The sequence below is a fragment of the Leptopilina heterotoma genome, unplaced genomic scaffold (assembly GCF_015476425.1).
Source record: "Leptopilina heterotoma isolate Lh14 unplaced genomic scaffold, ASM1547642v1 Lhet_89, whole genome shotgun sequence".
NCBI lineage: Eukaryota > Metazoa > Arthropoda > Insecta > Hymenoptera > Figitidae > Leptopilina > Leptopilina heterotoma.
The window spans coordinates 685,108-711,899 of record NW_025111192.1 but is presented as its reverse complement, the minus strand read 5'-3'; the positions used below and the strand labels follow the sequence as shown (position 1 = coordinate 711,899).

The window sequence follows — 26,792 nt, the reverse complement described above, 5'->3', positions numbered from 1 at the left end:
CTCCACTTTGTACTTGTATACACAGTTACCTAGTGTACATATACATATATATATATATATATATATACATGTTTATCCAGTGTCGTCTCTTTTCCAAAACAAACCTCTTTACAAAATGGCGCCGAATGGACCAGCTGTTGTTTACTTACAAAAGATGCGTGTCAAATATTAGCGTTATTGCGCGTGAATTAGTGTTTTTTGTTTTTAAAAAGAGTGCAGATTAATGTGTGCGGATTAAAGAAAGATGGAAGTTACTTGTGAACAAATTCGAAGGCAAAAATAGAGGACAAGTGCAAATTGTGTGATCATTCAATAAGAAAAGTAAGAAAAAAATAAGACCTAATAGAATTAAAAATTGGATAATGGAGCAAATTATTATAATCTACATAAAACAATGAGATCTATCGAAATTTCTTACACATTCCTCTCGAATCTGTTTGAGAAAAAAAATTAAATATTTTACAATATTTTTCCCTTGGAATAAATTTACCAAAAAATGAATTCTTAAAAAAAATATTTAGATAAGAAATATTTAGATATATGAGAAAAGAGTTTTTATATTTCTCTACAAGACAATTTTCCTCATTTGTGCGTTACGTAAAAGAAAAAATCAAGGTTATTATTATTCATTATGATGTAAATCCGGGGCAACAGTCAATTAACATTAGCTTGCTTTTTAGTCTCGTTCTAAAAATGAAAGAAATCTACATTCGTTAATTGAAAGGAATAATTATTAATTATAATTCCTTCTGAAAAGTGAATTATTAAAAGTTGTCTTTGTTTACTTTGCTCGCTTTGCTTTGTCAACAACTGGCCAACAACCGTGATTCATGCAAATAATAAGATTTTGAGGTTAGGATTTTTACAAAATTCTTCGAGAGAAAATTAAATACACAAATTTCTGTTGGTTTATGATAAAAAAAAAGTTGTTTTCAGTGCTTATGTTTTGAAATATAGTGCAAAATGAATAATTTAGGATTATTATCCGCTTAGTGACTTGACCTCCTTTTGCATTTATTTTCTTATAGTTCATTCTAAAGAGGCTAATGGTTAATACTTATTTTGTCAACTGCGATATCGAACTAGTTTTATTTTTTTATTTTTCAAGCTTATCAAGCAATTTTTTCCGAATTTAAAACTAGACAATTTTTTTTCTATAAATTTATTAAATGTTAATTTTTATTTTCGTTCGCTAATTTTTCATTGAAATTATTTTCCTGTCAATAAAGTCAGGAAAATGACAGGAATAAAAATGTTTTGTCAATGAAATTAAGAAAATTAAGACTTTTTTCGACTTATTTTAAAAAATTGCGGCTTTTTCGACTTTTCTTCCAAATATAGCAACAAAATACCACATTTTTTAGTATAAAATGCAAATTATAGCGATTTTTTTTAAGTGCAAAAATAACTATAAACAAATTTTTCAAAAATTATTTTTGAATCACTTTTTTAAGATATAATTAAATTAAATTTTATTATTTATAAATATTAAATTCTTGCGAAGAATTTCATAACAAATTTTAAAAATAATTGTATTTCTGAGAAGAATCTTATTATTTACAAAAATAATTGAATTCTTCTCACAATTTTTTAAAATAATTAAATTCCTGAGAAAAATTTAATTATTTACGAAAAAAATTTTATTCTTGCGAAGAATTTTACCATTTATAAAAAAGTTGAATTCAAGAAAAGAATTTTATTATAATTTTGGAAAATTATTGAATTTCTGAGAAGATTTTTATTATTGTAAAAAAATGGAATTCTTTCGAAGAATTTTACTAATTTATAAAAGTAGTTGAATTCATGAGAAGAATTTTATTACAATTTTTGAAAATTATTGAATTTCTCAGAAGATTGAATTCTTTTTGAAAATTTTATTATTTAAGTATAAGAAAATAATTTAATTGTTTCGAAAAATTTTATAATTTATGGAAATAATTGAATTCTTGCAAAGAATATTAATTATCGAAAAATTCCTATAAAAACCATTTTACCGAATATTTAAATTATTTTCTTGATATAGTTAAAAACATCTGTTTTTATAATTTTAATGTCAGTAAATTGTCAAGGAAATGTCAGGAAAATTGATGAATTGAAAATTGTGCAGACCACCCTGATAACAATCGAGGGACAATTTAAAACAGTTAACTAAAAATACTCTCATCAATTTTTGAACGTTCTGATAATCGAAATTTTAGCAAAAATTGGAAACTAATTTTAATTTTTTTTCAGAAGTCAACATGAATGCAAGGACGCAGTTATTCGAACTGAGTATGGAGGGTCGCCAGGTGGACGAGGCAGTAGCAAGTATTTTCCACAACGTTCTCTTTCACCGGAGTTTGGGAAAATTTAAATACAAACAAGAAGGCAGCTATTCTGTGGGCACAGTTGGCTATCAGGATGTGGACTGTGATTTTATAGACTTTACATACGTTTGCTGCTCGTCAGTTCATCTCGATCAAACCCTAAAACGTGAAATCTCCGGCTTTTCCGAAGCCCTACGATCGACAGACAGTCCCGGCTCGGGTCAAATTTCACTGGAATTCTTTCAGAAGAAAAAAAATCGTTGGCCCTTTCAGCCAGAGTGTATTCCCTGGGAAGTGTGGACTGTAAGACTTGAATTAATAAAATTGTCCACCGAACATGAGCGACAAATTTGTAGGGAGAAAGTTGGTGATTTACTCACGGACAAAATATTGTACATTACCGAAGTAATGAATCGACACGATTATCTTCCAAAAATGCCAAATCAGGCGGAATTAGACTTAATTTTTGATACGTCGTATCCCGATATTCAACCGTATCTTTTTAAATTATCATTCACGACTTCGGGACCCTCGAGTACGACAATGGGCAACACGATGAAAAAACTTATTAAGGAAACTCTGTCCATGTAGTTATAATGCACCCTACGTTTTTTGAGTTTAGTCCACAATTTTTCTTTTTTCTAGTGCAAAAGTTCTTCTTTTATTGTGTAAATAATATTCTAGATAAATTGCCTCTGATAATTTTTATATAATATATCTTCAAATCTTCAGGAAACAAAAGTGAAGAAATCATATTTTTTCTAAATTCAGTACTCTCACGAATGAGTACCAATTTTTATAGTTCATAGTTTTTTGAATTACGCACGTATTTCAAATTTTTACACAAAAAGCATGATCCAAAAGTTTTGAATGTTGAAATTAAATGTTCAAAAAAATTCCTAACTTTAAAATGAACGAGAGTTGACAGATGTTTTTAAGTTTAACAAGAAAATAATTTTAAAATCCCGTAAAATTGTTTTTATAGAAATTTTTCGAGAAGAATTCAATGGACAGAAAATATTACGACTCTTTTTGAATTTTTACCTCAATTAAAAATTGGTAAATTTTGAAATCAATGCGTAATATTGTAAAAAGTATATTTCTGTATTCACGAAAAAATTTCCGAATGAAAAGAAATTTATTTTACTATTTTTTAAGCATTTTTATGAGAAAAATTTTTTATTTTCAAATATCAACTTTTATTTTTGAATAATTTCAGATTTAAAATCTAAAAAATTCATTTATTAAGTACAGAATTATTATTGTTTATTATTAACAAAAATTTTAATAAAATTATTCGCAAAAATTGAATTATTTCCAATTTTCCATAAAAGGTAAAATTTTTAGAAACAATTCAATTATTTTCTTATAAATAGTAAAATTTCCGAAAAGAATTCAATTAATTTTGTTAATAAGATTCTTCTCAGAAATTTAATTATTTTCAAAATTTTTAATAAAATTTCTCGCAAGAATTCATTTTTTTATAAATATTAAAATTCTGTTCAGGAATTCAATTATTTACGAAATTTTGTAATAAAATTCTTCAAAAAAATTCCATTATTTTTTATAAATGACACAATTTTTCTTAGGAATTCAATAATTTTCAAAAATTGTAATAAAAGTCTTCTTACGAATTGAACTATTTTTATAAATAGTAAAATTATTCGCAAGAATTTCATATTTTTTATAAATAATTAAAATCTTCTTAGGAATTTAATAATTTTTCAAAATTTGTAATAATCACGAATTCAACTATTGTTATAGGTAGTAAAATTCTTCTCAAGAATTACATTTTTTTCGTAAATAATTAAATTCTTTTCAGGAATTCAAATATTTTTAAAAAATTGTAAAAAAAATTGTGAGAAGAATTCAATTATTTATCCAAATTTAAATAAAATTCAATAATCAAAATTCTAATAAAAATAATTGTCAAACACAAATATTTTAAAAAGTTGAATTAAATTCTTCATAAAATTCAATTCTTTTTCAAATTTTCAATTAAAATTATTTTAAAAAATGCTTTATCTTCAAAGAACTTAAAAAAATTCTTCAAAAGAATTTAATTTTTTATTTATAATTTTTAAAAAATTTCATAATAAAAATTACTAATTAAATTTATTAACAAAATCGATTATATTAAAAAAAAATTAAAGAAATGTCTTGAAAGAATTCTATTATTTATAATATTTTAATAAAATTCTTTGAATGAATATTCAATTGTTGAAAAAAAATCGTAATTAAATTCTGAGAAAAATTTTATTATTTTCTAAAAATTATAAAAATTCAATAATTAATCAAATGTTTAATTACAATTATTGACAAACACGATAATATAAAAATATTGAAAGCAATTCTTTATAAAATTCAATTACTTTCAATTTTCAAATTAAAATTATTTTCAAAAAATTCAATTATTTTCAAAAATTTTAATAAAATTCCTCCCAAGAACTCAATTATTTGCATACATAATAAAATTCTTCGCGAGAATTAAATTATTTTGATTACAATTTTTCCAAGTTTAAAGAAAATTCTTCGAAGGAATTCATTTATTTTTCTAAACAAAATTTCGAAAATAGTAAAAATTAATTTTTCATTCGGCAATTTTTTTCTGTGGATAAAAAAACATGTTTTCTACAAAATTACATATGGATTTTAAAATCTACGAATTTTGAAGATAAACAAAACGAATTATTTTCGAAATATCACTGATTGCAAAGTTTAAAACTTGAATTTTGAATTTAGAAACTTGAAAAGTAAATTTTTTTGCTAGTGACGCAAAATTATTGTAATAAAAATTTAAAAATTATTTAAATAATAAAAATTAGAAGGAGAAATAAATAAATATCGTCCTCTAAGGATATGAAACGAATAAAATATTTTCGAAACATTTGAAAAATTAAAAATTTACATTTTATATTTAGAAACTCTTTATGATTAATTCTTGCAATTTTTGTCAATTATTTATTACAAAATTAATTATAATAAAAATTAAACACAAAAGAAATATTTGAACATTCGGAATTTTAGGATCATCAAAAGCAATGAACTGAATTTTCTAAAAAGATGGATTTTTAAATTTTGTCCTTCTAAAAACGTGTATATAAAAAATTATTTAGATTACAAATTATAGAGGCAATTTAATTACAATTTTTTTTCTCCCACCCAATTTCGACTTTTCGTCAAAATTAATATTGTACTTATTAATAATGTTAAGAAAAGTCAAAAAAAAATTTCTTTCTTTTTTGTTTTTTGTCACTGACACTAAAGATTTAATTTTTCTTTTCGAAAAAGCGTCGAGCTTTTAATCAAATTCAATATATTACATTTAAAAGTGACTCCGCAGCTACATCTACGATATTTTGATTGTATAGTACAAATGAATGTGAAAATTTCTTGCACTTGAATGCACATTTATACGCGGTATAAAGTGTGAAAAAACTTAGTCTTAATATTTACATTGGTCTGCCTTGCGTCGCTTCAAGGAATATAAAGTGGAAACGAGAGCAGATCTCATCAATCGAAAGATCTAATTATAACAAGAAATGATCAAATACACTCGTTTTTTTTCAAATAACACGAGAAATGTTTTTTTTTTTTTGAAAAACATGAGAAAATTTGTTTGACACGAAGATTTTTTAGTGTCTGAAAAAAACTCGAAATATAACGTGACACAATAGCGATTTAATTAGTAAAGAAAACAGCTTATAAAAAAAACATCTTTGATCACGATCGAGATGAATTTGTCCAGTCTTTAGCATGTAGTGATAAACACTGTAAACACTATACACGCCTTACACAAAGAGTACACAAAAACCACTGTTTTCTATCGTAGAGTGACTGTTATTTATTAGAACGAGTGATGATAAATAATTATTCAATTTTAATAATATTTTATTTCGTTATTAAGTAGAGAATTAATTTTTTATGCTGTTCATTTGCTTTCCAGAGATGAATTATTGTATGTCATATACATAAAAAAAAAATATATATATATTATACTTTAGGTGTAAAATGTTGAATAGTATCGTTAAAAACAAATTGTAAATAAATTCTATTATATAGAAGCTTTCAATTAACATTTTTATTATTCCAAGTATGAAAGATTGTATACATACATAGTGAAAAATTGTTTCCCTTAATAAATTACTGTATTTTATAAATATAGTTTTCTTTTTAATCAAAAATATACCTTTTCATACTAAAAGTTAGACCTTAGATTATAGCCGCTGTAAGTAAAGATTTTCCCGATAGTTTCTACGTGATCTTGGGATAAAGTGCGCGTTTGAATTAAAAAAGAGATGGTGGGTAAAAAATTCTGTGAATAAAAAATTTCTGAATCGTAGGCGGGGAAAATTTTCTATTTATTAATTTGATATTAAAAGAAATTTTTTCTTCTTTAAGTTAAATTAGAGTTGCCACAGGTCAGAAAAGTCAGGGATTTTTATTAAAAGTACTGGAAAAAATTATATTTTTAGAATTCATAGGAAAATTCTGAATTTTGGAGTCTTTTTGTTTGCCTCATAAACTATAAAATTACCATAAATTCTAAAAAAGCTTCAATTTTTTCTCTTTTTGACAAGAATTTCTTTTTAAATAACTTAATTCTTGAAGAACTATCATAAAACTATTACTTATGAATTATTTAATAAATAATTTTTCTCAAATATTTCAAAAATAATTGAAGAATTCCCGAATAATCGAAATTTCGTTATATTTTGTAAAATTGAATTGAAAACAAATGAATTTGAAAATTCTCAAAGAACTTTTTCAAAAATTATTAAAATTAATAGATTTGTAAAAGAATTTTAGATAAAAAAATTGAATTTTGGAAAAGTTAGAAATTATTGCAGAAATTCAATTATTTTCAAAAGTAATAAAATTCTTTGCAGAAATTCAATTATGTTAAAAAATTTTAATAAAATTCTTGGCACAATTTCAACTATCTCTAGAAATGATAAAATTGAACTCTGAATTTCAATTATTTTCAAAAATTTTGATTAAATTCTTGACAACAATTCAATTATTTTAAAAAGTAATATTTTTTACAGAGATTCAATTATTTTCAAAGATAATAAAATTCTTTTTAGGAATTCAACTATTTTTATAAATAATAAAACTCATCACAGAATTTCAATTATTTTTAATACAGTTTCAATCAAATTTTTCGAAAAATGGAATTATTCTTAAAAATGTTATGAAAATTCGTCGAAAGAATTCAATTTTAAGAAATATTCAATAAAATATTTTTTAAATCCTCTAATTTTTATTATTCTTTTTTAAATTAATTTTGTAATTCAATTTAAATAATTGAACTCTCGTAGTATTTTCTAATAAAAATTGATTTAAAAATGAATCTCAGTTAAAATTATTGTTAATAATTGAAAATTAAAAGTATTAAAGCGCAAATTTTTAGAAATAATTAAATTTCAAATTCAAAAAAAGGTTTCAAATTTATTAATATCTTAAATATGTTCAAAAATTAAAAGAAATTCTCGTCAAAATTTCAATTATTTTAAGAAATAATGAAATTCTTCTCCAAAATTCAATTATTTTCCAAAATGTTAATAAAATTCGTAGGAAAATTTCAATTACTTTCAAAAATTATCTTCAATTCGTAATTTTCATAATGATTTTTAATAAGTATCTACTATTTTAATAAAATTTTTCAAAAGAATTCAATTATTTTCATGAATATTAAATTTTTTTACAAGGATTCAATTATTTTAAAAAAATAATAAAATTCTTTTTATAAATTCAATTATTTTCATAAATTAAAAAACTCATCGCAGAATTTCAATATTATTTTTAATACAATTTTAATCAAATTCCTCGAAAATGGAATTATTCTTAAAAATAAAAAAAAATGTTATGAAAAAAAAAAATGTTAAAAAAAAATAAAAAAAAAAAAAAATAAATTAAATAAAATAATATATATAATAATATAATATAAATAATAATATATATAATAATAATATAATATAATATATATATATATATATATATATATATATATATATATATTATATAATAATATATATTTTTATATTTATTTAATTTTTTTTATTAAATTGTTAATTAAAAATGTTATGAAAATTCGTCAAAGGAATTCAATTTTAAGAAACATTCAATTATTCAATAAAATATTTTTGAAATCCTCTAATTTTTATTATTTTTGTAAAATTAATTTTGTAATTCAATTTAAATAATTGAATTCTCGTAGAATTTTCGAATAAAAATTGATTGAAAAATGAATTTCAGTTAAAATTATTGTTAATAATTGAAAGGTAAAAGCATTAAAACGAAAAATTTTAGAAATAATTGAATTTCAAATTCAAAAAAAAGGTTTCAAATTATTATCTTAAATCTGTTAAAAAATTACAAGAAATTTTCGTCAAAATTTTAATTATTTACAAATTTTTTATTAATTTCTTCAAAATAATTTAATTATTTTCAAAAATATTAAATTTTTTTACAAGGATTCAATTATTTAAAAATTTGTTGATAATAATTTTTTACGAGAATTCATTTTTAAAAATCATTCAATTATTCAATAAAGTGTTTATTTTTGTATTTAATTAATTAAATTCTCTGAAAATTTTCTATAATAAAAATTGATTTAAAAATGACTTTTGTTTAAAATTTTAGATAATAATTGAATATTAAAAGCATTATAGCTTGAATGTTTAGAAATAATTGAATTTTGAAAAGGGTTCAAATCAGAATCTTCGAAAATTTGAACTTTTCATACTTTTAACTAACAATTCTGTAGAATTAATTCTTTTGAAAAAGTTTAATTGATTTTTTTTTTGAAATTATTTGAAGTCTTTCAAGTATCTTCTAATATAGCATTTGATTAAAAAATTTCTGAATAATCAACATTTCATAAAATTAAATTGTAAACAAATGAATTTGAAAATTTTCAAAGAACTTTTTTAAAAATTATTAAAAATAATTGATTTAAAACAGAATTTTAGTTAAAAATTCGAGAAAAAATAATTAAATTGAAATAATTAAAATAGTTTTAAAGAATTTACAGTAATAATATTCTTATAATATAAAATATCGAATTTATTATTCGTGAATAATTATTTATAAAACATGAAGAAATCGATCATTCCGAGTCGAAGACTCGGAGTGATCGATATTTTCATGTTTTATAATAATATTCTTATAAGTTTTTGAATTTAAAATTTTTGAAGAATTTTAATTCCTACGGAAAAATAATAACGATTAAATATTTATTTAAAAATAAAGATATTAATGTTTTCGAATAATTTTCCAATTAAAGAAATTCGTAAATAAATGTAACAGAACATTTTTGAGTATCTAATAATTTTTTAGAGTCAGGGAAAAAATTAAAATTTTGTCTGGAAATCAGGGAAAAACAAAATTAAATTTTTGTGGCAAATTGTTAAGAAAAAAATGTTTAAAAAATTTTTTTTTTAAATTTTAATTGTTGTGGGAAAACTATCTGTTTATTAATTTTGATATTAAATGTAATTATTGACTCTTTAGGAAAAATTTTCCCTTTAGTTAAAAATTGCATCTTAATGCGGGGATATACGTATAAATAGAATTTGGGACGCAATCAAGTGTTTGAGTGGTGAGAAGAACCCTTAAGTGCAAAATTCCTTGCATTCTTATTCGCTATATTAGTTCGTAAGGTGTAGTCGGGGTGTAAATGCAAACTTAGGGAAAGAATTCATTATTAGGAAATTTTATGTTTATGACTTGTACCGCGCTATTTATATTTTTTTTCAACTATTTTTTAAAGTACCCATTTGCATAATTTTTCGGAAAACTAGATCCTAAAGTTTTTAACGTTCACATGAACGACAATATATTATTTATCTACATACAAAAAATAATTTGAAAAAAATTTTTCTTAATTATTTTTCTAAATTACTATACAAAAAGAAGAAATAATTAAAATTAATCATTTACTTATTCATGAAATAATTTTTTGTTATAAATATAAATATAGAAAAAAAATTGAGAGGAAAAAAATATTTTCACTCATTTGAACGTCAAAAACTTTAGAGACATGAAAAACAATCCAGAGAAAAATTAGTCCAATTTCATATTATTTCGTGTTTTCAATGAAAATAGCCCAATTTTAAATTCGTTTTATTAGAAAGGTAAAGAATTAAATTTTCATCATTTCGAACAGACTAAAAGTTGCGTTAAATAAAAACTACAATTTCGTTAGTTGGAAACATTTTTCAAATTGTAATTTCTATAAATAAATGTAACTTTTAATTGTTGGAAATGTTAAAAATTAAATTCTTTACCCTTAAACTAAAAGTAACTTAAAATTGAATTAATTGTTTCATTTCGAAACAGGAATAATTATGATATTGGACGAACTTTTGATTCGACTGTTGATCAGATTCTACCTTAGTTAGTTTGTACTTTACTAAAAATTTTATTACCTTTAATTAATAGGGTAGAGTGGGGTAAAAAAGCCATGGTGTAAAAAAGCCATTTGAGTTTTATTTAAAAACTATTAAGCCGATTTATCAGCTGTTTAGAATATAAATACTATTAGGTAATACGCAACTTTTGAATCTAATTTGAATGTTGTACCTAGATTAATATTGTTTTTATTGTAATTTTAATTTTTTGTTGCTTTTTTGAAAACATTTTGGTGAACTTTTCAAACATATTACAATCTGATTAAGTGAACGAATAGTAAAAGTAAATGTTTGTACATAAGGAGAAAAGTATACCGAAAACGTATACAATGTTAATTTTTAGAAATTGAACTGAATTGACAATTTATTTTTGCTTTTTTTAATAACTGGTCTTGGGTGTAAAAAAGCCAGGGCAAAAAATCCATTGAATATTTTGTGAAATTCACTTGTTTTCTATTTAAACTAACCTTCTTATTTTACAAAATTTCTCGTGTTTATTTAATAAAATAAATTAAACACGACGAAAAAGTAGTTCAAAGTGCATTTAAAAAATAAACAATGAATAAACGGTTGCAACGAAATATGTTATCTGTGGTAAAACTTAAAGAGAACTTCTAAAAAAGGTACGAAAAATTGGCAGTGCAAATCGAAAACAGGTAAATTTAATATAATTTTCAATTTTCCTTGCTAAAAACTCTTTCATAATTATTAAAATATTTTTCAAATAAGACTATTTGTCATATAAATAAAGGAAAAATATAAAAATACCTAAATTGATAACGTGTTTTGCTAAAATCGTAGGGTGGCTTTTTCACCCCACCAGGTGGTGCAAAAAAGCCACTTGCAGTGCTTTCGTAAAACTCTTATAACTTAGTCCTTTCATGAGATAAAAAATATTTCCGTCAAGAATTTTCAAGCTTAATAACTAAACTTTCAATAACAATTGGAAATTTGAGAAAAAAATTTTAAATACAGATTTTACAGCATCAAAAGTAAAAATGTGGCTTTTTTACCCCACTCTACCCTATTAATATAGATTATTAATTTTATTTAAAAAAAACTTTCCCTATTTAAAAAATCAATTCTGAACTAGATAAAAATATTTTACAAACATTATTTTCCATTTTTTTTTTTATTAAATTCAGAAAAATAGTTAAAGAAGGAAAAATGTTTTATCTCTAAATTTCCAAACAAAATTTATTCAAATTTCTTCTTGAAATTTAAATTTTCTTGTAATAATATTGTGTCCCGTATTAAAGGAATAAATTATAAAGATTCGAAATGTTGATAATTCTGTTTTTGCTTTTCATAAACAGTCAGTAAATTTTAAAAATATTTATATTGGCAAAAAATTTCCTTCATTTGAACATTCAAAACAAGAAATAAAATTGGTCAGGCAAATTTATCAAAAGTGCTGGAAAAATACTAAATTTCTAGAATTACTACACAAATTTCTTATTTTTACTATCCGGAAATATTGTTAAAAACCTTGAATTTTAAAAATTTTAATGCAGTTTTCATATACTTGAATTACAAAAAATGTATTAATTTTTAACTAAACTAATTAAACTAATGAAATTTAAACAGTTAGAATTAAATTTTAAACTGTTTGATTTTAAAAAGATTTAAATTTAAAACTTTTCTAAAAAATTGAAGCTTTAAAAAGTTCTATTTGAAATTCTGAAAGAAAGGTTTTTAAAATATTCCAATCCTATTTTTAAAAGTAATTAATTAAAAATTTTCAAAATAATTGGATTTTTCTAAAATTCTATTAAACATAATTGAATTCTTTAAGAATTTTACTAACAATTTTTTTAAATAATTAATTTTTTTCAATTCTGTTAGAAATAATTGAGTTTTTTTTTCAAGTATTTTATATGTTTAATTATTGTTAATGGAATTTAAAATAATTCCAATTATTTAAACAAAATTCTTACAAAATTCAATTATTTTTAACAGAATTATTGAAAAATTCTATTAATTGAAAAATATTCAATTACATGTTTGAAAACATTCAATTTTCTAACAATAACAAACACACTTGTAAAATATGTTTGTAAAATTCAATTATTATAATTTATGAAATGAATTGTAATTCTTAAAAAAATTCAATTATTATTATTATTATTATTATTATTATTGTAATTAAATTACATGTGAATGTATTTAATTGTGACTCTTTGTAAAACTCTAATACTTATACTAATTATTGAATTAAAATTCTTTAAAAATTCAATTTCAATCAATCAAATCAAATCAAATTCAATCTGTAATGAAATAATCGAAATTTTCAAAAATTTTATTAAAGATAATTGAACTTTTTAAAAATTTTATTTAACATTCTTTGAAATAATTGAAATTCTCTAAAATTCTATTAAAAATAGTTGATTTTTTTTAAGTATTTTATTTGTAATGTTTTGAAATAATTATTTAGTCTGTTTTATTTCTACAAAAATTATTCTATTAAAAAATTAATTAACTAAATTAATGTTTAATTCTAATTACATTTTTTAGTTTAGTATCGTGAATATTTTGAAAAATATTTAATTACAGAAAACGATTTCCTTTCATTTAAAAGTTCAAAACTTTAAAAAAAATAATTTTTGTTAATGAAAAAAAAAATCAATTCAGATTATTTAGTAACTTTTTTTTGAGAAATAAAAAGTGTTTCAAAACCAGTTAAATAGTCTCGGCTTCCTATCGGTTCAATTACGAAAGTAATTATACAAAAGTAAATAAAGTTTTAATAAAAATGATACGAAAAATCAAACTCGTTGTACGCTATTACATTCCGCTTTTTAAAAATAAATCCCAGTTTTAAAAATTGATCAAAGTGCAGAAAAATCTCTTTATATCGAAATAATTTCTAATTCCAAGGATATAGAATTAAAATTACTATGAGAGAGAGAAAGGGAGAGAGAGAGAGAGAGAACGCTAAAAGACAATTACTTAGCTACCCATTTAATTGTTACGAGAATAAATTTTCATTGAATATTATACCTTTTTCTCTAATCCACTTTTATTTTCTCGTCAATCGCTATAAATATCAATTTAGACACAAAGTTGTATATATAAAGTAAATAATTAATTTTCCCTTATACATATATATGTATATATATATTTATTTTTGCCTTCTCTTGTGGTGATTTTGTCACCTCCCCCTCTGCTTCTTTTTTCTGCTTTGATAGCTTCATCAGAGTTGATCTCTCATTTTCAAAAATCTCTTATTGCCTTCAATTCCACTTAGAGCTTTATCCCAGGGATCTATTAAATAGATATCAAGCAAAGAGAAAAGCTCTCTTATCGAAGGGGGAGAGAGCGAGAGAGAATCGACAGAATTGATGTTTTACTCATGGCAGTAGTAGTGTTGGCTCTATTCGTTGTAGAGACAATGCCGACGCCTGCGCGAGTTACCGACTCTTTCACTCTCTTATTTTCTGTTAAACTTCCGAAGTCCTCAGTCGCGGTCTGCTATCCAGCGCGAGGCGAACCTTTCTCCGGAAAACGAGAAAAGCAAGAAACATCTTCGAGAAATCCGAAAATTTTTCCCTTCGAATCAAAATTAAATCATAAAGAAATTAAATCAGAAAAGAAAATAATAATCAAAGAACATTAAAATAATAAACTGTTGATTGTTGATCGATACAATAATACTGTTAGATGTTTGCAAATTTTTAATTTTGCTAAAAGTCGAGAGAAGTTGAAAGTAATCTGATAAAAGAAACTTTGATTGATAGCAAGGAATAAAATTAGGGAAAAAATAGTGCTTTGATTTTTGAAAAATAGGCTTGAGAATGGTGCCACTAATTAGGAAGTAATCCTTTTTTTTGCAAATTCAAATTGAGGAGAAATAAAAATACTGTAAAAATAGAGACATCTGTTAAGCTCACAGCGTATAGGAAAGAGCTCGACTTTTCAACAGGTGTCCAGGCGGGATCGATGGTTTACGGATCTTAACTTTACAACGCTTTTCAAATACGCACGGATTGCAAATTCAAGTGACGAACACTTTTCCACTGGATAAAAAAAGACTAACCTCCACTTCCACTAATTTCTAACTTCGGTTGAAGGACAAACTAGTTTTTTTGTAACAAAAAAAACTAACACCTACTTCCGCTAATTTCTCAGTTTAGTTGGTGGACAACCTAGAGGACTACTTAGAGGACTAATTAGAAGACTAGTCAGAAGACTAAGAATACTATTCAGAAGACTACTTAGGGGACTATTAAGAAGACTAGTAAGAAGACTAGTTAGAAACACTACTTAGAGGACTATTTAGAAGACTAGTAAGAAGACTAGTTAGAAGACTACTTAGAGGACTATTTAGAAGACCACCTAGTGGATTATTTAGAAGAATAGTTAGAAGACTAGTCAGAAGACTCAGAAGTCTAATCAAAAGACTACTTAGAAGTCTAATCAGAAGACTACTTAGAGGACTAGTCAGAAGACAAGTTAGAAGTCTAGTCAGAAGACTAAGAAAACTAGTCAGAACTCTATCCAGAAGACCACTCAGCAGACTACTTCGAACATTACTCAGAACCTCTAGGTCAGTAGACTTCGCTCCACCAAAAAACCCCCCCAAAGATTTTTCACCAAACCCAACAAAGTGCCTTTGGGTTCCAAAACAAAAGCCCCTCACCATCATGACTCACAATGTTCCTCGTGCACACATCTTCGACCCCCTCAACTAACTCCAAAAGTACCTCAAAATCATGACTTATTCAGAAGCCGAAAACTACTTCAATTCCAGCTACAATGAAACCGAAGAGATCACATCAAAAATTCAAGTGCAAATAACCTTCTACATTTTCTACGGATCGATATTCTTCCTCGGTATTTGTGGCAATGCCCTAGTGTGTTTCGTGGTCATAAGAAATAAACAAATGCACACGGTGACAAATTTTCTCATAACAAATTTGGCACTCAGCGATATACTACTGTGCGTACTGGCGGTACCATTCACACCACTCTACACATTCCTGGGAGAATGGGTATTTGGGGCGACACTATGCCGTCTGGTACCCTATGCACAAGGAGTCAGCGTCTATATAAGTACCTTTACCCTCACCAGCATTGCAATTGATCGATTTCTCGTCATTCTTTATCCATTTCGTCCGAGAATGAAAATTGAAGTCTGCCAAATGATTATTGTTGGTATATGGTTTATTGCACTGGGTTTAACATTGCCATATGGTTTATATAGAAAAATGGATAGAAGTGAAAATTTGTGTGAGGAAATTTGGCCGAATGAACATTTTAGACGAGTATTTAGCTCAATTACAACTGTTTTACAATTTGTTGTGCCATTTTGCGTAATAACTGTGTGCTATATATTCGTGTCGCTTAAACTTAATTCGAGAATTAGAATGAGACCAGGGTGTAGTGCGCGAAGGGAGGAGGCTGATAGAGAGAGAAAGAGGAGGACTAATAGAATGCTTATTGCAATGGTCGCCATATTTGGAATATCTTGGCTTCCTTTAAATCTTATTAATGTTATAGAGGACTTTTATTCGAATGCCAATGACTGGCCACCTTTCAAGTTTTGCTTTTTTGTTGCGCACAGTGTAGCCATGAGTTCAACATGTTACAATCCCTTTCTTTACGCTTGGCTTAATGAAAACTTCCGGAAAGAATTCAAACAGGTTCGAGGAAACATTTTTCTACTTCATTATTCTCTTTTTTTCTTTTCTTTTCTTTTCTTTTCTCTTCTCTTCTCTTCTCTTCTATACTTTTCTTTTCTTTTCTCTTCTGCTCTTTTCTATTCTCTTCTTCTTTTTTCTACTTCTTTTCTTTACTTTTTACTTGTACAATAAATAAATAATGAAAATTCTTCTACTCTTTAATTTTCAATAGTATTTTTAGTTACATGTTGGATTAATGTCCATGAAATTTATCTGAGTTGACAAAGATCAGGGAAAAGTATTTTACAAATTGGGAAAAAAGTGCAACAAAGCGAAATTTTAAGACAAAAAATCAGTTTTCTAAGGATATCAAATTGAGACAAAAAAGGAATCAAAAATGTAGCGAAGCAACCTTTTGACAAAAAAGTAGAATTATTTTTTGTTAATTAAATTAAATTAATTAATTTTTTTGTAATAAAATTATTTTCACAAAAAAGGAATCAAAGGTGTTGCGAATCAAAAGTGTCTCAATTTGATATCCTTAGAAAAACTGCGTGATTCTAAAATTTAAAAACTTTTGTGAAAATTTCCGTATAATTATATTTAAAAAAATTTAATTAATATTCATGCTATTTGATATAATTATACTAAAATTGACATAAGTTTTAATAAGGTTCGGTATTTTTTGTATCAAAATTTCGCTTTGTCAGCATTTTTCCCTAAATTGTAAAATTCTTTTACAAAATTTAATATTATATTCTCTCTCCGTGTGGTATAATGAAAACTCTTCTACCAAATCATTAAAAAAAATCAGTAAAATTTTACTGACAGAATCCACTAACAATCAGTGAATCTATTTTATTAAATGTCGACAACTTGATCATTAATTTAAAAAAAATTACTGGCATTCAGTAAAATTCTACTATCATGATCATAAAGTTCTGAACGTTCAAATGAACGAAATTTATTTTTTTCATCTTCAAATTAAATTTTTATTAAAATATTTTGTGTCACTATGAATAAAATTAATTATAAAGTTTCTCCATATACAATATTTAAGTTTTTAAATTTCATTACAATAATCAGTAATTGATGAAAATATTTTTAATAAAAAGTGTTTCGTTCATTTGAACGTTCAAAACTTGTGAAACGTCTACTATCTCTGAATTTGAATCAGTTAAAAATCATAGTTTTAACAAACAATCAGTGACTTATTTTTCATTCTGAATCAGTTAAAAATAACCGATTGCCAATGAAAAAATGACTGAAAAATTAGTTAAAATTAACTAATAGAATCAGTTTAAAAAATTCTACAGAAATATCAATTATTTTTAACTGACAATAAGTTATTTTTAACTAAACGATCAGTAGAAAATAGAAATATTACAATTTAAATTAGTGACTGACTTTTTGCTTCTAAATTAGTTATTTTTAACTGATTCATATGTAGAGAGCAGGAAAAGTAAAATTAATCAGGAAAATCAGGAAAAAGCAGAGAATTTTATAAAAAATATTGAAAAAGTATTAAATTTTTAGAATTCATAAGAACAATTCTATAATTTTGTCTCCAGTATAATCTTTGAAATAATTAACAAGATTTAATTCTTCTTGAATTATTTTTTGTTTCCTTTTTATAAACATAAAATTCGTTCACACAAGTTTTAATACTTAAATTTTTTTATCTCTGACAATAATCGAATTTTACAGAATATGAAATTGAATTTATTTTTAATAATTCAAATCGTAAAGAACTTCATAAAATTACTATTTATAAATTATTTGCTGAATAATTTTAAATAAAAATTCAAAAAATAATTGAATTTTAAGAGAGTTGCGTCTAAAATAATTTTAATAAATTATTGAATTTTAAAAGATTTCAGTTTTAACTTTGTAGAAAATTTAAATTTCAAATAATTTTAATTAAAAATTCCAAAAATAATTGAATTTTACAAGAGTGGAGTTTACAAATTTCATAAATAATCTAATTTCTATTTTAAAAAAATATATTAAAGTAAGGCTTCCAGTTAAAATTTCAGAAAAATTTAAATTTTAAATAATTTTAATTGAAAATTTTGAAAAAGCTAGTTTTTGAAAACTTTCCATTGAAATTATTTTGTATTTAATCGCATTTTTTAATATGTTTAATTGAAAATTTTTTCGAATAATTGTAATTACGTGACATTGAAACGCTAAACAAATGGATTTCAGAATTATTTTAGATGAAATTTCTAGTTTTGTTTAAATAATTCATTTTTTAAAAATTATTAAAAATTACAAAAAATTATTAAGTTGAAATCTTAAATATAATTTCGGAGAAGTTAAAGTCGGGTGAATAAAAAATCAAATTTTTGTGACAACCCTGCTAATGTTTTAAACGCTCTAATAAATGAATTTTTTTTTAATTTAAATAAATTTAAAAAATTCTAAATACTTGATTTTGATTTTTCAAAATAGTATTTTTTGATTTAATTTTTATTTTATTTATTTTTTTATTTTAATTTTATATCAAAAATATTTAGTTCGTCAAGAATTTTCCTACATTTCAGCGTTCAAAACTTGTGAATCATTTAATTTAAAAAAAAAATTATCGTTCGTCTGAACGTCCGAAACATTAGAAACGTGATTTATAGTTTCTTCTTTAATTCAAAAAGATCAGATTTTAAAATAAATGCTACAAAGTAAAACTCCTGAATAAGCAATCGAGATAAAATTAAGTATATCGTGTGGCACGGGACTAATTTTTTTTTCTTTTTTATATATAGAAAAATAAAACGTTCTCTCATATGCATATTATATAGATATATATATATATACGTACGTATGCGATTATTACGTGAGCAAAGAGCTCTTAACAATCAATAAAAATTTCATTTTTCATTTCTTCCCCCAGCAGCATTAACAGTTATGATTGAAGAGAAATGCTTATTTCTCGCAGAGATTTTATTTAATCAATGATCCTATTATAAGAATACTTTATTTGTTAAGTTTACCATTTTACGCTGAAATGTATTGCTAATTTAATTTTTTAATTATTTTTTTAATTTAGGATGATTTACAATTTTTCGTTAAGAAAATTGATATTTTCTTAACAAAATTAATTTCTTAAAAGAAAATATTTATTCAGTATTTAATTTTTATATACACTATGTACCTATTTAAATTTTTAATTCAAACTGCGCCTTTTAAAGCTTAAAAGAGCAATTTTACTTTGAACTAGCAGTCATAATTCTTACTGTGTAACACTCTAAAAACCACTTTTGGTAAAGGTCCATATTTCTTGATAAAAAGCTTTTAAATTGATATAAGATGTTGTGAAAATTCACATCAAAATAATTTCTACAGTCATTTATGTACAACAAAAATTAGGTTCTATAAATAATGTTAAAAAAATTTTCCAACGTTCAGATGAACATTTTTTCATTATAAATATTTTCAAAAAATTACTCATCAAAAGCAACAAGATAAATTAAATATTTTGAAACTTTGTAAACTATTTTTTAATAAAAAATTTTACACATCAAAAGCAATAAGATAAATTATTTTTCAATACATGACCCATTATTATTAAAATTTGAATAAATTTCGTTCGGAACTTTAGGAACATTAAATGACTCTATATGAAATTCTAATCATTCAAATCGAACAAAATTTATTTATTTCTACTGCAAATCAAATTTTTGTTGCAGAATAATTTTGGACCTCTATCAAAAAAATTAATTATTCACAAAAAAAAGTTCAGACTTTTTTTGTGAATAACTAATTTTGAAACCGAAATGATAATAAAAAAGAAGATTATTAGAAATTATTTATTTTTAGAAAATTGTCAACAAACAACTTTTAGTATTTAAAATCTTAATTTGAAAGCTTACATTCAATCAAAAATATTCGGTTCTAATATATAAATGTTTGTAGACAAAAGTGGACTGAAAATAAATTTTATTCTTTTACAGCGAAATCTCTTTTTTCCATCCCTTTAAAATGATTTAATTCGAAAAAATAATCCCCTTTATTTTCCTCTTTTCTCTTCATTAGGTTTTTAGCCTCATTGTAAATTGAACTGAATAAACTTCTCGAAACTCGCATTTATTCATTTATCTATATATATACATTCACAATTTAGATTTATAAAAAAAAATTTATATTCAAAAAAAAAAGTATTATAAGCAATTAACCTACATTATAATAGTAAAACGAAATTGTGCATTTTGGTATAGCTTATGTCGGTAATCGACAATTAGTAGCAACCAATTATCACATTATCTGCCTGATGCTTGACATGATCATGATATCGACGTTATAAAATGAACTAATTTTTCCTCTCCACAGAAGCACATAAAAGTGTAAAATAAAAATAAAAAGAAAACTTTATCTTCACTTTATTATCACCTTTTTTTATCAATTCACCTGAGATCCACTCTGTTATAGTGGAGATTATTAAGGGAATTAGGATTATTTTCCGCTAATTCAATTCTTGGTTTTTTTCAATATCGAGTTGCAGCAAATTACATGTAGAAAAAAGGTCAGAGTCAACTAAACTTTTTATTTGTTACAAATAAATTTCATCTGAATAAAATAAAATTTTTATGCTGTTTAAATAAAAATTTTATTTGTGTCGAGTAAAAGTTTTATGTATAAAACAAATAAATAATTTAGTAGTAGATTCTTATGTGACATATAGATATTATATATTTTTTTATTTAAATCGAATAAATTGTACTGGTTTAAATGAAATTTTTTTTTCTATTTTCACAAAAACTTATGATAGAAATCATTATCGATTTTCTAAAAACAAAAAATTTTTCCATCTTTCCTTTTTGGAGAATTCTCGTTTCAGAGTTCACACTTGATAATTAATTTTAAAAACGTAGCAAAAAGTAGCTTCAAGACTAAAAAGAAAAAGGAGCTAAAAAAAGGAGCTTTTAAAAAATTAAATTTGATAACTAAAAAAACTCGTTTTAGTCGATTCACAAAAATAAAAAAAATCTAATTTTGTATTTCTCTGACTTTTTCCTGGATTCCATAAAAAATATTTACTTTTTTGTATTGGAAATAACTTCAATTTTATTTTTTTAATTCAATTCTTTTCCAAATAATTAGACTTCAAAAATACGATATTTAAAAATAATATTCTTTAAGATAAAATTATATAAATTTATTTCAATTAAATTTTTACAAAATTTATAATTAATTAAAAATTTAATTAATTTTTACTGGGAATTAATTAATTTTCAAAAAATTTTAATTATTATTTTTCAAAAGACTAATTTTTTATAATAATTCCAAAATTAAATTATATTCAAAACGTGAATAATTTTTGTTAAATAAATATTTAAATACTTATTCTTATTTACTTTTTCACAGGAATTAAAATTTTAAACAATTTTAATCCAAAACCTTTTCGAAATTTTAATTATTTAAATATTATTACAGTTCTACAACAATTAAAATTTTCGAAGAATTCAATTTAAAAATCATTAAAAATTTAAGTATTTCTAAAAATTTATACTATTTCCACAAAAAATTTATTATAATTTTTAAAAAATATAAAATTCTTCAGAATAATTTCCTTACAATTGCACTAAAAATAATTGACACTCTTCAAAAAAATTTATTTAAATTTGTATTACTTATATTTTTCAAGAAATTTTATTCAAATTGTATTAAAAATAATTGAATTTGCCAAATTTTATTATTTATGCAAAAATATTTGAATTTCTTTGAAGAATTTAATTATTTATGAAAATAATATTTGTGACAATAATAATTGTATTCTTGAAAAAAATTTAATTAAACTTTTTGAAAATAATTAAATTTCTGAAAGGAATTTTTTTATTTGTAAAAATAATTAAATTTCTGCAAGGAATTTTAATATTTGTGAAAATAATTAAATTTCAGCAAAGAATTTTTTTATTTTCAAAAATAATTAAATTTCTGCAAGCAATTTTATTATTTGTGAAAATAATTGAATTCTTGAGCAGAATTTTATTATTTCTGAAAATAATTGAATTCATGTGAAGGAATTTTATTATTTCTGAAAATAATTGAATTCTTTCGAGGAAGTTAATTACAATTGTAATGAGAATAATTGAATTCTAGCGAAGAATTTTCTTAAAACTTTGAAAAAAAATTTTTTGTTGATAATTAATAATTGATGAGATTTTTCAAAACATTTTTTATTAAAAATTTTGAAAATATATTGAATTTCTGTTATGAATTTTATTATTTATGAAAAAATCATATTTTTATGGAGGAATTTAATAAAAATATAATTAATTACTTTCAAAAAATTTTAATTTATTCTTTTCAAAATTTTTTTTTTGAAAATTATATTTTAAATAATTAATTTCTTTCAAAGAATGTTACTTAAAATAATTTAAATAACTATGAAGAACAATAATTTAAATAACTAATTTCTTTCGAAATTCTTTTTTGAAATTTGTCTTTTAAGTTTTAAATAATTGAATTTCTATGAAAATTTTAGTTCATTTATGAAAAGAATTGAATTCTTACAAAGAATTTAATAAAAAAATTTTAAATAATTGATTTTGAAAATTTTTATGAAAATAGTAGTAATTAAAAATAATTGAAATACGTCAAAGAATTTCATTATTTGTACGAAAATAATTAAATTATTTACAAGAGTTTTATTAAAATTTGAGAATAAAATTTTTATATCAACCTAATAGCGGATTTAAAGTCGTGAAAATTCCCCCCCAAAAAAAGAAAATAGCTTTTAGTGTCACAAATCTAAAAAAAAAGTTAGTAAAAAGTACGTTTCAGCTGTAGACGAGTGCAAAGCCTGTTGTTCGTATACTTTTATCATATAAATTCTTGAGATGAACTGCAAAATATTATTGACGAGTAATGATTGAAACCACGGATGTTCTAAATTATTGATAACATCTGTGGTGCATTTTCAGAAACAAATTTACTTAAAGTAATGTCTGACCCAGTTGGCATCTGTCTAGTTTGTATATATCAGGCTGCCTCGTTTTTCATTCTTCATTGTGAAGTTGTAACATGAATCGCTCTGGTTGAGAGGAATTCAATTCCCATTGTATATTTGACAAAAACGAATGACCATCCCGTATAAAATTTTAAACGCTGGGAATATTGAGAACTGTGCAATTTATATGTATAATAGAAAAGACAAGTTTTCATCGCTTTAATTCAACCCGCCTATGCGCTTTTTTCGTCAAATAAAATCCAATGCCCGCAATTTTTTTTCAGCGAAAAAAAGAACATCGTCTGTGTATATAGACTCGTCTTTTAATCTTATCAAACGAAATCATTCCTTGCGGTCTTATTTCTTTTATGTTTTTTAAATTTTGCAATTTTACAAAAATAAAATTCTTTAAAATAATCATTTATTTTTGATAAATAAATTTAAACATCCAGACTTCGCACTCGATAATTAATTTTAAAAAACTAGCAAAAAGTAGCTTTCAAACTAAAAAAAGTAGTAAAATAGTAACTATCGAAAAATTAAATTTGACGACCAAAAAAAAACTCGTTTAAGACACTTCACAAAACTGACAAATATTCCATTCTATATTTTATTTTCCTGACTTTTTCCTAATTTTCATAAAAATAATTACTTCTTTCTTATCCTGCTTATAAATTAAATTGACCTGCAACGAATTTTATTATTCATGAAAGAATTTAAATATATATAAAAATAATTTAATTATTGTGAAGAATTTTATAAAAATTTTTAAATAATTGATTATTCTTTCGACTAATTTTATGCAAATTCTAATTTAAATAATTAAATTCCTAAGAAATTTTTATTATTCATAAAAAAAATTGAATTCTTACGAACATTTTTACAAAAATTTTTTTAAATGATTGAATTCTGTTTGGAAATTTTATGAAAATAGTAGATATTGAAAATTATTACATTGCGAAAAGTTTTTAAAAATAATTAAATGTTACAAAGAATTCTATTAAAATTTTTGACAATAATTGAATGCCTGTGTAATATTTTATTAAATTTTTTTGAAAATAATTGAATTCCTAAAAAGCATTTTATTATTTATGAAAATAATAATTGAATTCTTGCGAGCGATTTTATTAGAATTTTTAAAAATAATTGAATTTCCAAGAAGAAATTTGTTACTTTTAGAAATAATTAAATTCTTGTGATGAATATTGTTATTTTTGAAAACAATTAAATTTTTCAAAGGATTTTATTAAAATGCCTCAAAATAATTGAATTTTCGAGAATAATTTTGTTATTTATCGACATAATTGAATTCTTTCAAAAAATTATTTATGTAAATAATTGAATTCATGGGAAGAATTTTATTAAAATCTTAAAAAATAATTGAATTATTTCAAAAAAATTTAATTAAAATTGTATTTAAAATAATTGATTTCTTTCAAACAAGTTTATTAAAATATTTTAAAATAATTGAATTTCTATGAAAATTCGAATATTTTTGTAAATAATTGAATTCTTACAATGAATTTAAAAAAAACATTTTTTTAAAAATTGATTTTTTCGAAGAATTGAAATTAATTTTTTAAGAATAATTACGTTTTTTCAACAATTCCTGTAAAATTGTATTCAAAATAATTGAAATCCTGCAATGAATTTTATTTTTCATGAAAATAAATGAATTGTTGCAAAGAATTTTATTAGAATTTTTAAAAATAATTAAATTACTCAAAAGAATTTATTATTTATGAAAACAATTGAATTATTGCGAAAAATTTTATTAAAACGTTTAAAAAGAATTGAATTTCTGTGAAAAATTTTGTTATTTTTGAAAATAATTGAATTCTTCAGAAAAATTTTATAAACATTGTTTTAAATGATTAATTTTTTCGAAATATAATAAATTATATTATGAAAATTTTATTTCAAATAATTGAATTCTTGTGGAAAACTTTATTTGTAAAAATAATTGAATTTTTCGATTAATTAATAATCTAAAATAGTAATAATAAAATAATTGAAATACTTCGATGAGTTTTATTATTTATGAAAATACTTGAACTCTTGGTTAGAATTTTATCAATAATTTTTTTTAAAAATTGAATTTCCATAAAAAATGTTATTATTAGTGAAAGTATTTGAATTATTGTGAAGTATTGTATAAAAATTTTCTTAAATTTCTTTTTAGAAATTTTTTAAAAAAAAGATATTCTGAAATAATTGAATTCCTGTGGAAATTTTATTATTTATGAAAATAATTGAATTATTTGTGAAAAATTTTATTAAAATGTTTAAAAAGAATTGAATTTCTGTAAAAAATTTTATTTTTAAAAATAATTGAATTCTTGCTTACAATTTTATGAAAAAATGTTTTAAAAAATTAATTTTCCATGAAAAATGTTATTATTAGTATAAGTAATTGAATTATTGTGAAGAATTGTATAAATAAATTTGATTTAATAATTGATTTTTCGAAATTTTTTTGTAAATTCTATTCTAAAATAATTGAATTCCTGTGAAAATTTTATTATTTATGAAAATAATTGAATTGTGGATGAATTTTATTATTTTCTTTTTTAAATAATTGAATTATTTTGCAAAATTTAATGAAAATACTAGAGATGTATTGAAATTGAAAATTATTGAATTTCAAATATTTTTTGAAAATAATTGAATCGTTTTAAAGAATTTGATGATCATTTTTGAGAACAGTTTTTCAATTCTAAAAAAAAACAGAAATAGTAGCTTTTAGTGGCTGAAGTCTAAAAAAAGTACCCAAATAGTAGCATAACGTAAAAAAAGTAGTAAATATAGTAGGTTTTAGTAGATGAGTGCGAAGCCTAAATGTCTAAATTCATTTGTTGGGCCTAATTGGCTTAGCGATTAGGCCAAACAAATAAATTTAAACATTTTTTATTTATAATTTATGGTTTCCAAAAATATTGAATTATTTTTTTAGAAAATTTGAAATTACAAATTTTATGTTTTTTGGTTTGAATAAAACATTTCTTCAGGTGTATATCATCAATATGTCTAGAATGAATAATAAATAATCTCGCGTAAAGTTGTATATAGAAACTTATAGAACTAGCTCCAAACCAACTTAAACGAATTAACCGTATGAATGCAATTGTAAACTATCATTTAATTCTTAGTGGGAGTTAGACTGTATATATAAGGTATCCAAGTCTCTTCACAAGAGACTGATTTATTCACTCCTCGAAATTCAAGCAGTTTCTACAAGTTTTCGACTCTATAACACTCACATGTAGCGTCATCGAAGTTAAATTTTAAAACCCTCTTGTCATCCTCTATAAAGAGATGTAAATTATTCAACAATACTCCTATATACCAGGATTCAGTAAATAAAATTATTCCTCCTTTTCATCTGTTTTCATTGATCTTCAAGTTACTATATTTATATCTTAGGGTTGCCACAAAAATTTCATTTTATTTTTCCTTAAACTTTTCCCCTCATTTCCAAACAGAATATAACTTTTGACTTTTTTTC

General features: G+C 22.7%; 2 protein-coding genes across 3 annotated transcripts in view; both read left to right on the top strand.

The window, feature by feature from the left end:
* The first annotated feature begins 81 nt into the window (after positions 1-81).
* Positions 82-3,499, top strand: LOC122511665 (autophagy-related protein 101). Of its 2 annotated transcripts, none has more exons than XM_043627066.1 (2): positions 82-321; positions 2,233-3,497. In XM_043627066.1, the coding sequence occupies exon 2, from the start codon at positions 2,241-2,243 to the stop codon at positions 2,895-2,897; it is 657 nt and encodes a 218-aa protein (XP_043483001.1). In that variant the 5' UTR covers positions 82-321; positions 2,233-2,240; the 3' UTR covers positions 2,898-3,497. The 2 variants fall into 2 exon arrangements, with proteins under 2 accessions (XP_043483001.1, XP_043483002.1); XM_043627067.1 differs by lacking the exon at positions 82-321 and adding an exon at positions 661-852 and having other exon boundaries at positions 2,233-3,499.
* Positions 3,500-15,432: 11,933 nt separating this feature from the next.
* LOC122511661 (prolactin-releasing peptide receptor-like) overlaps positions 15,433-26,792 on the top strand; it is a 36,794-nt gene continuing 25,434 nt past the window's right edge. The window contains exon 1 of the mRNA XM_043627060.1: positions 15,433-16,362. Within this exon, the coding sequence (XP_043482995.1) occupies positions 15,433-16,362 (930 nt within the window). The remainder of the gene's footprint in view (positions 16,363-26,792) is intronic.

Bases quoted from the DNA above. Each gene is read 5' to 3' on its own strand.
- LOC122511665 (XM_043627067.1), top strand. From the start codon at position 2,241: ATGAATGCAAGGACGCAGTTATTCGAACTGAGTATGGAGGGTCGCCAG.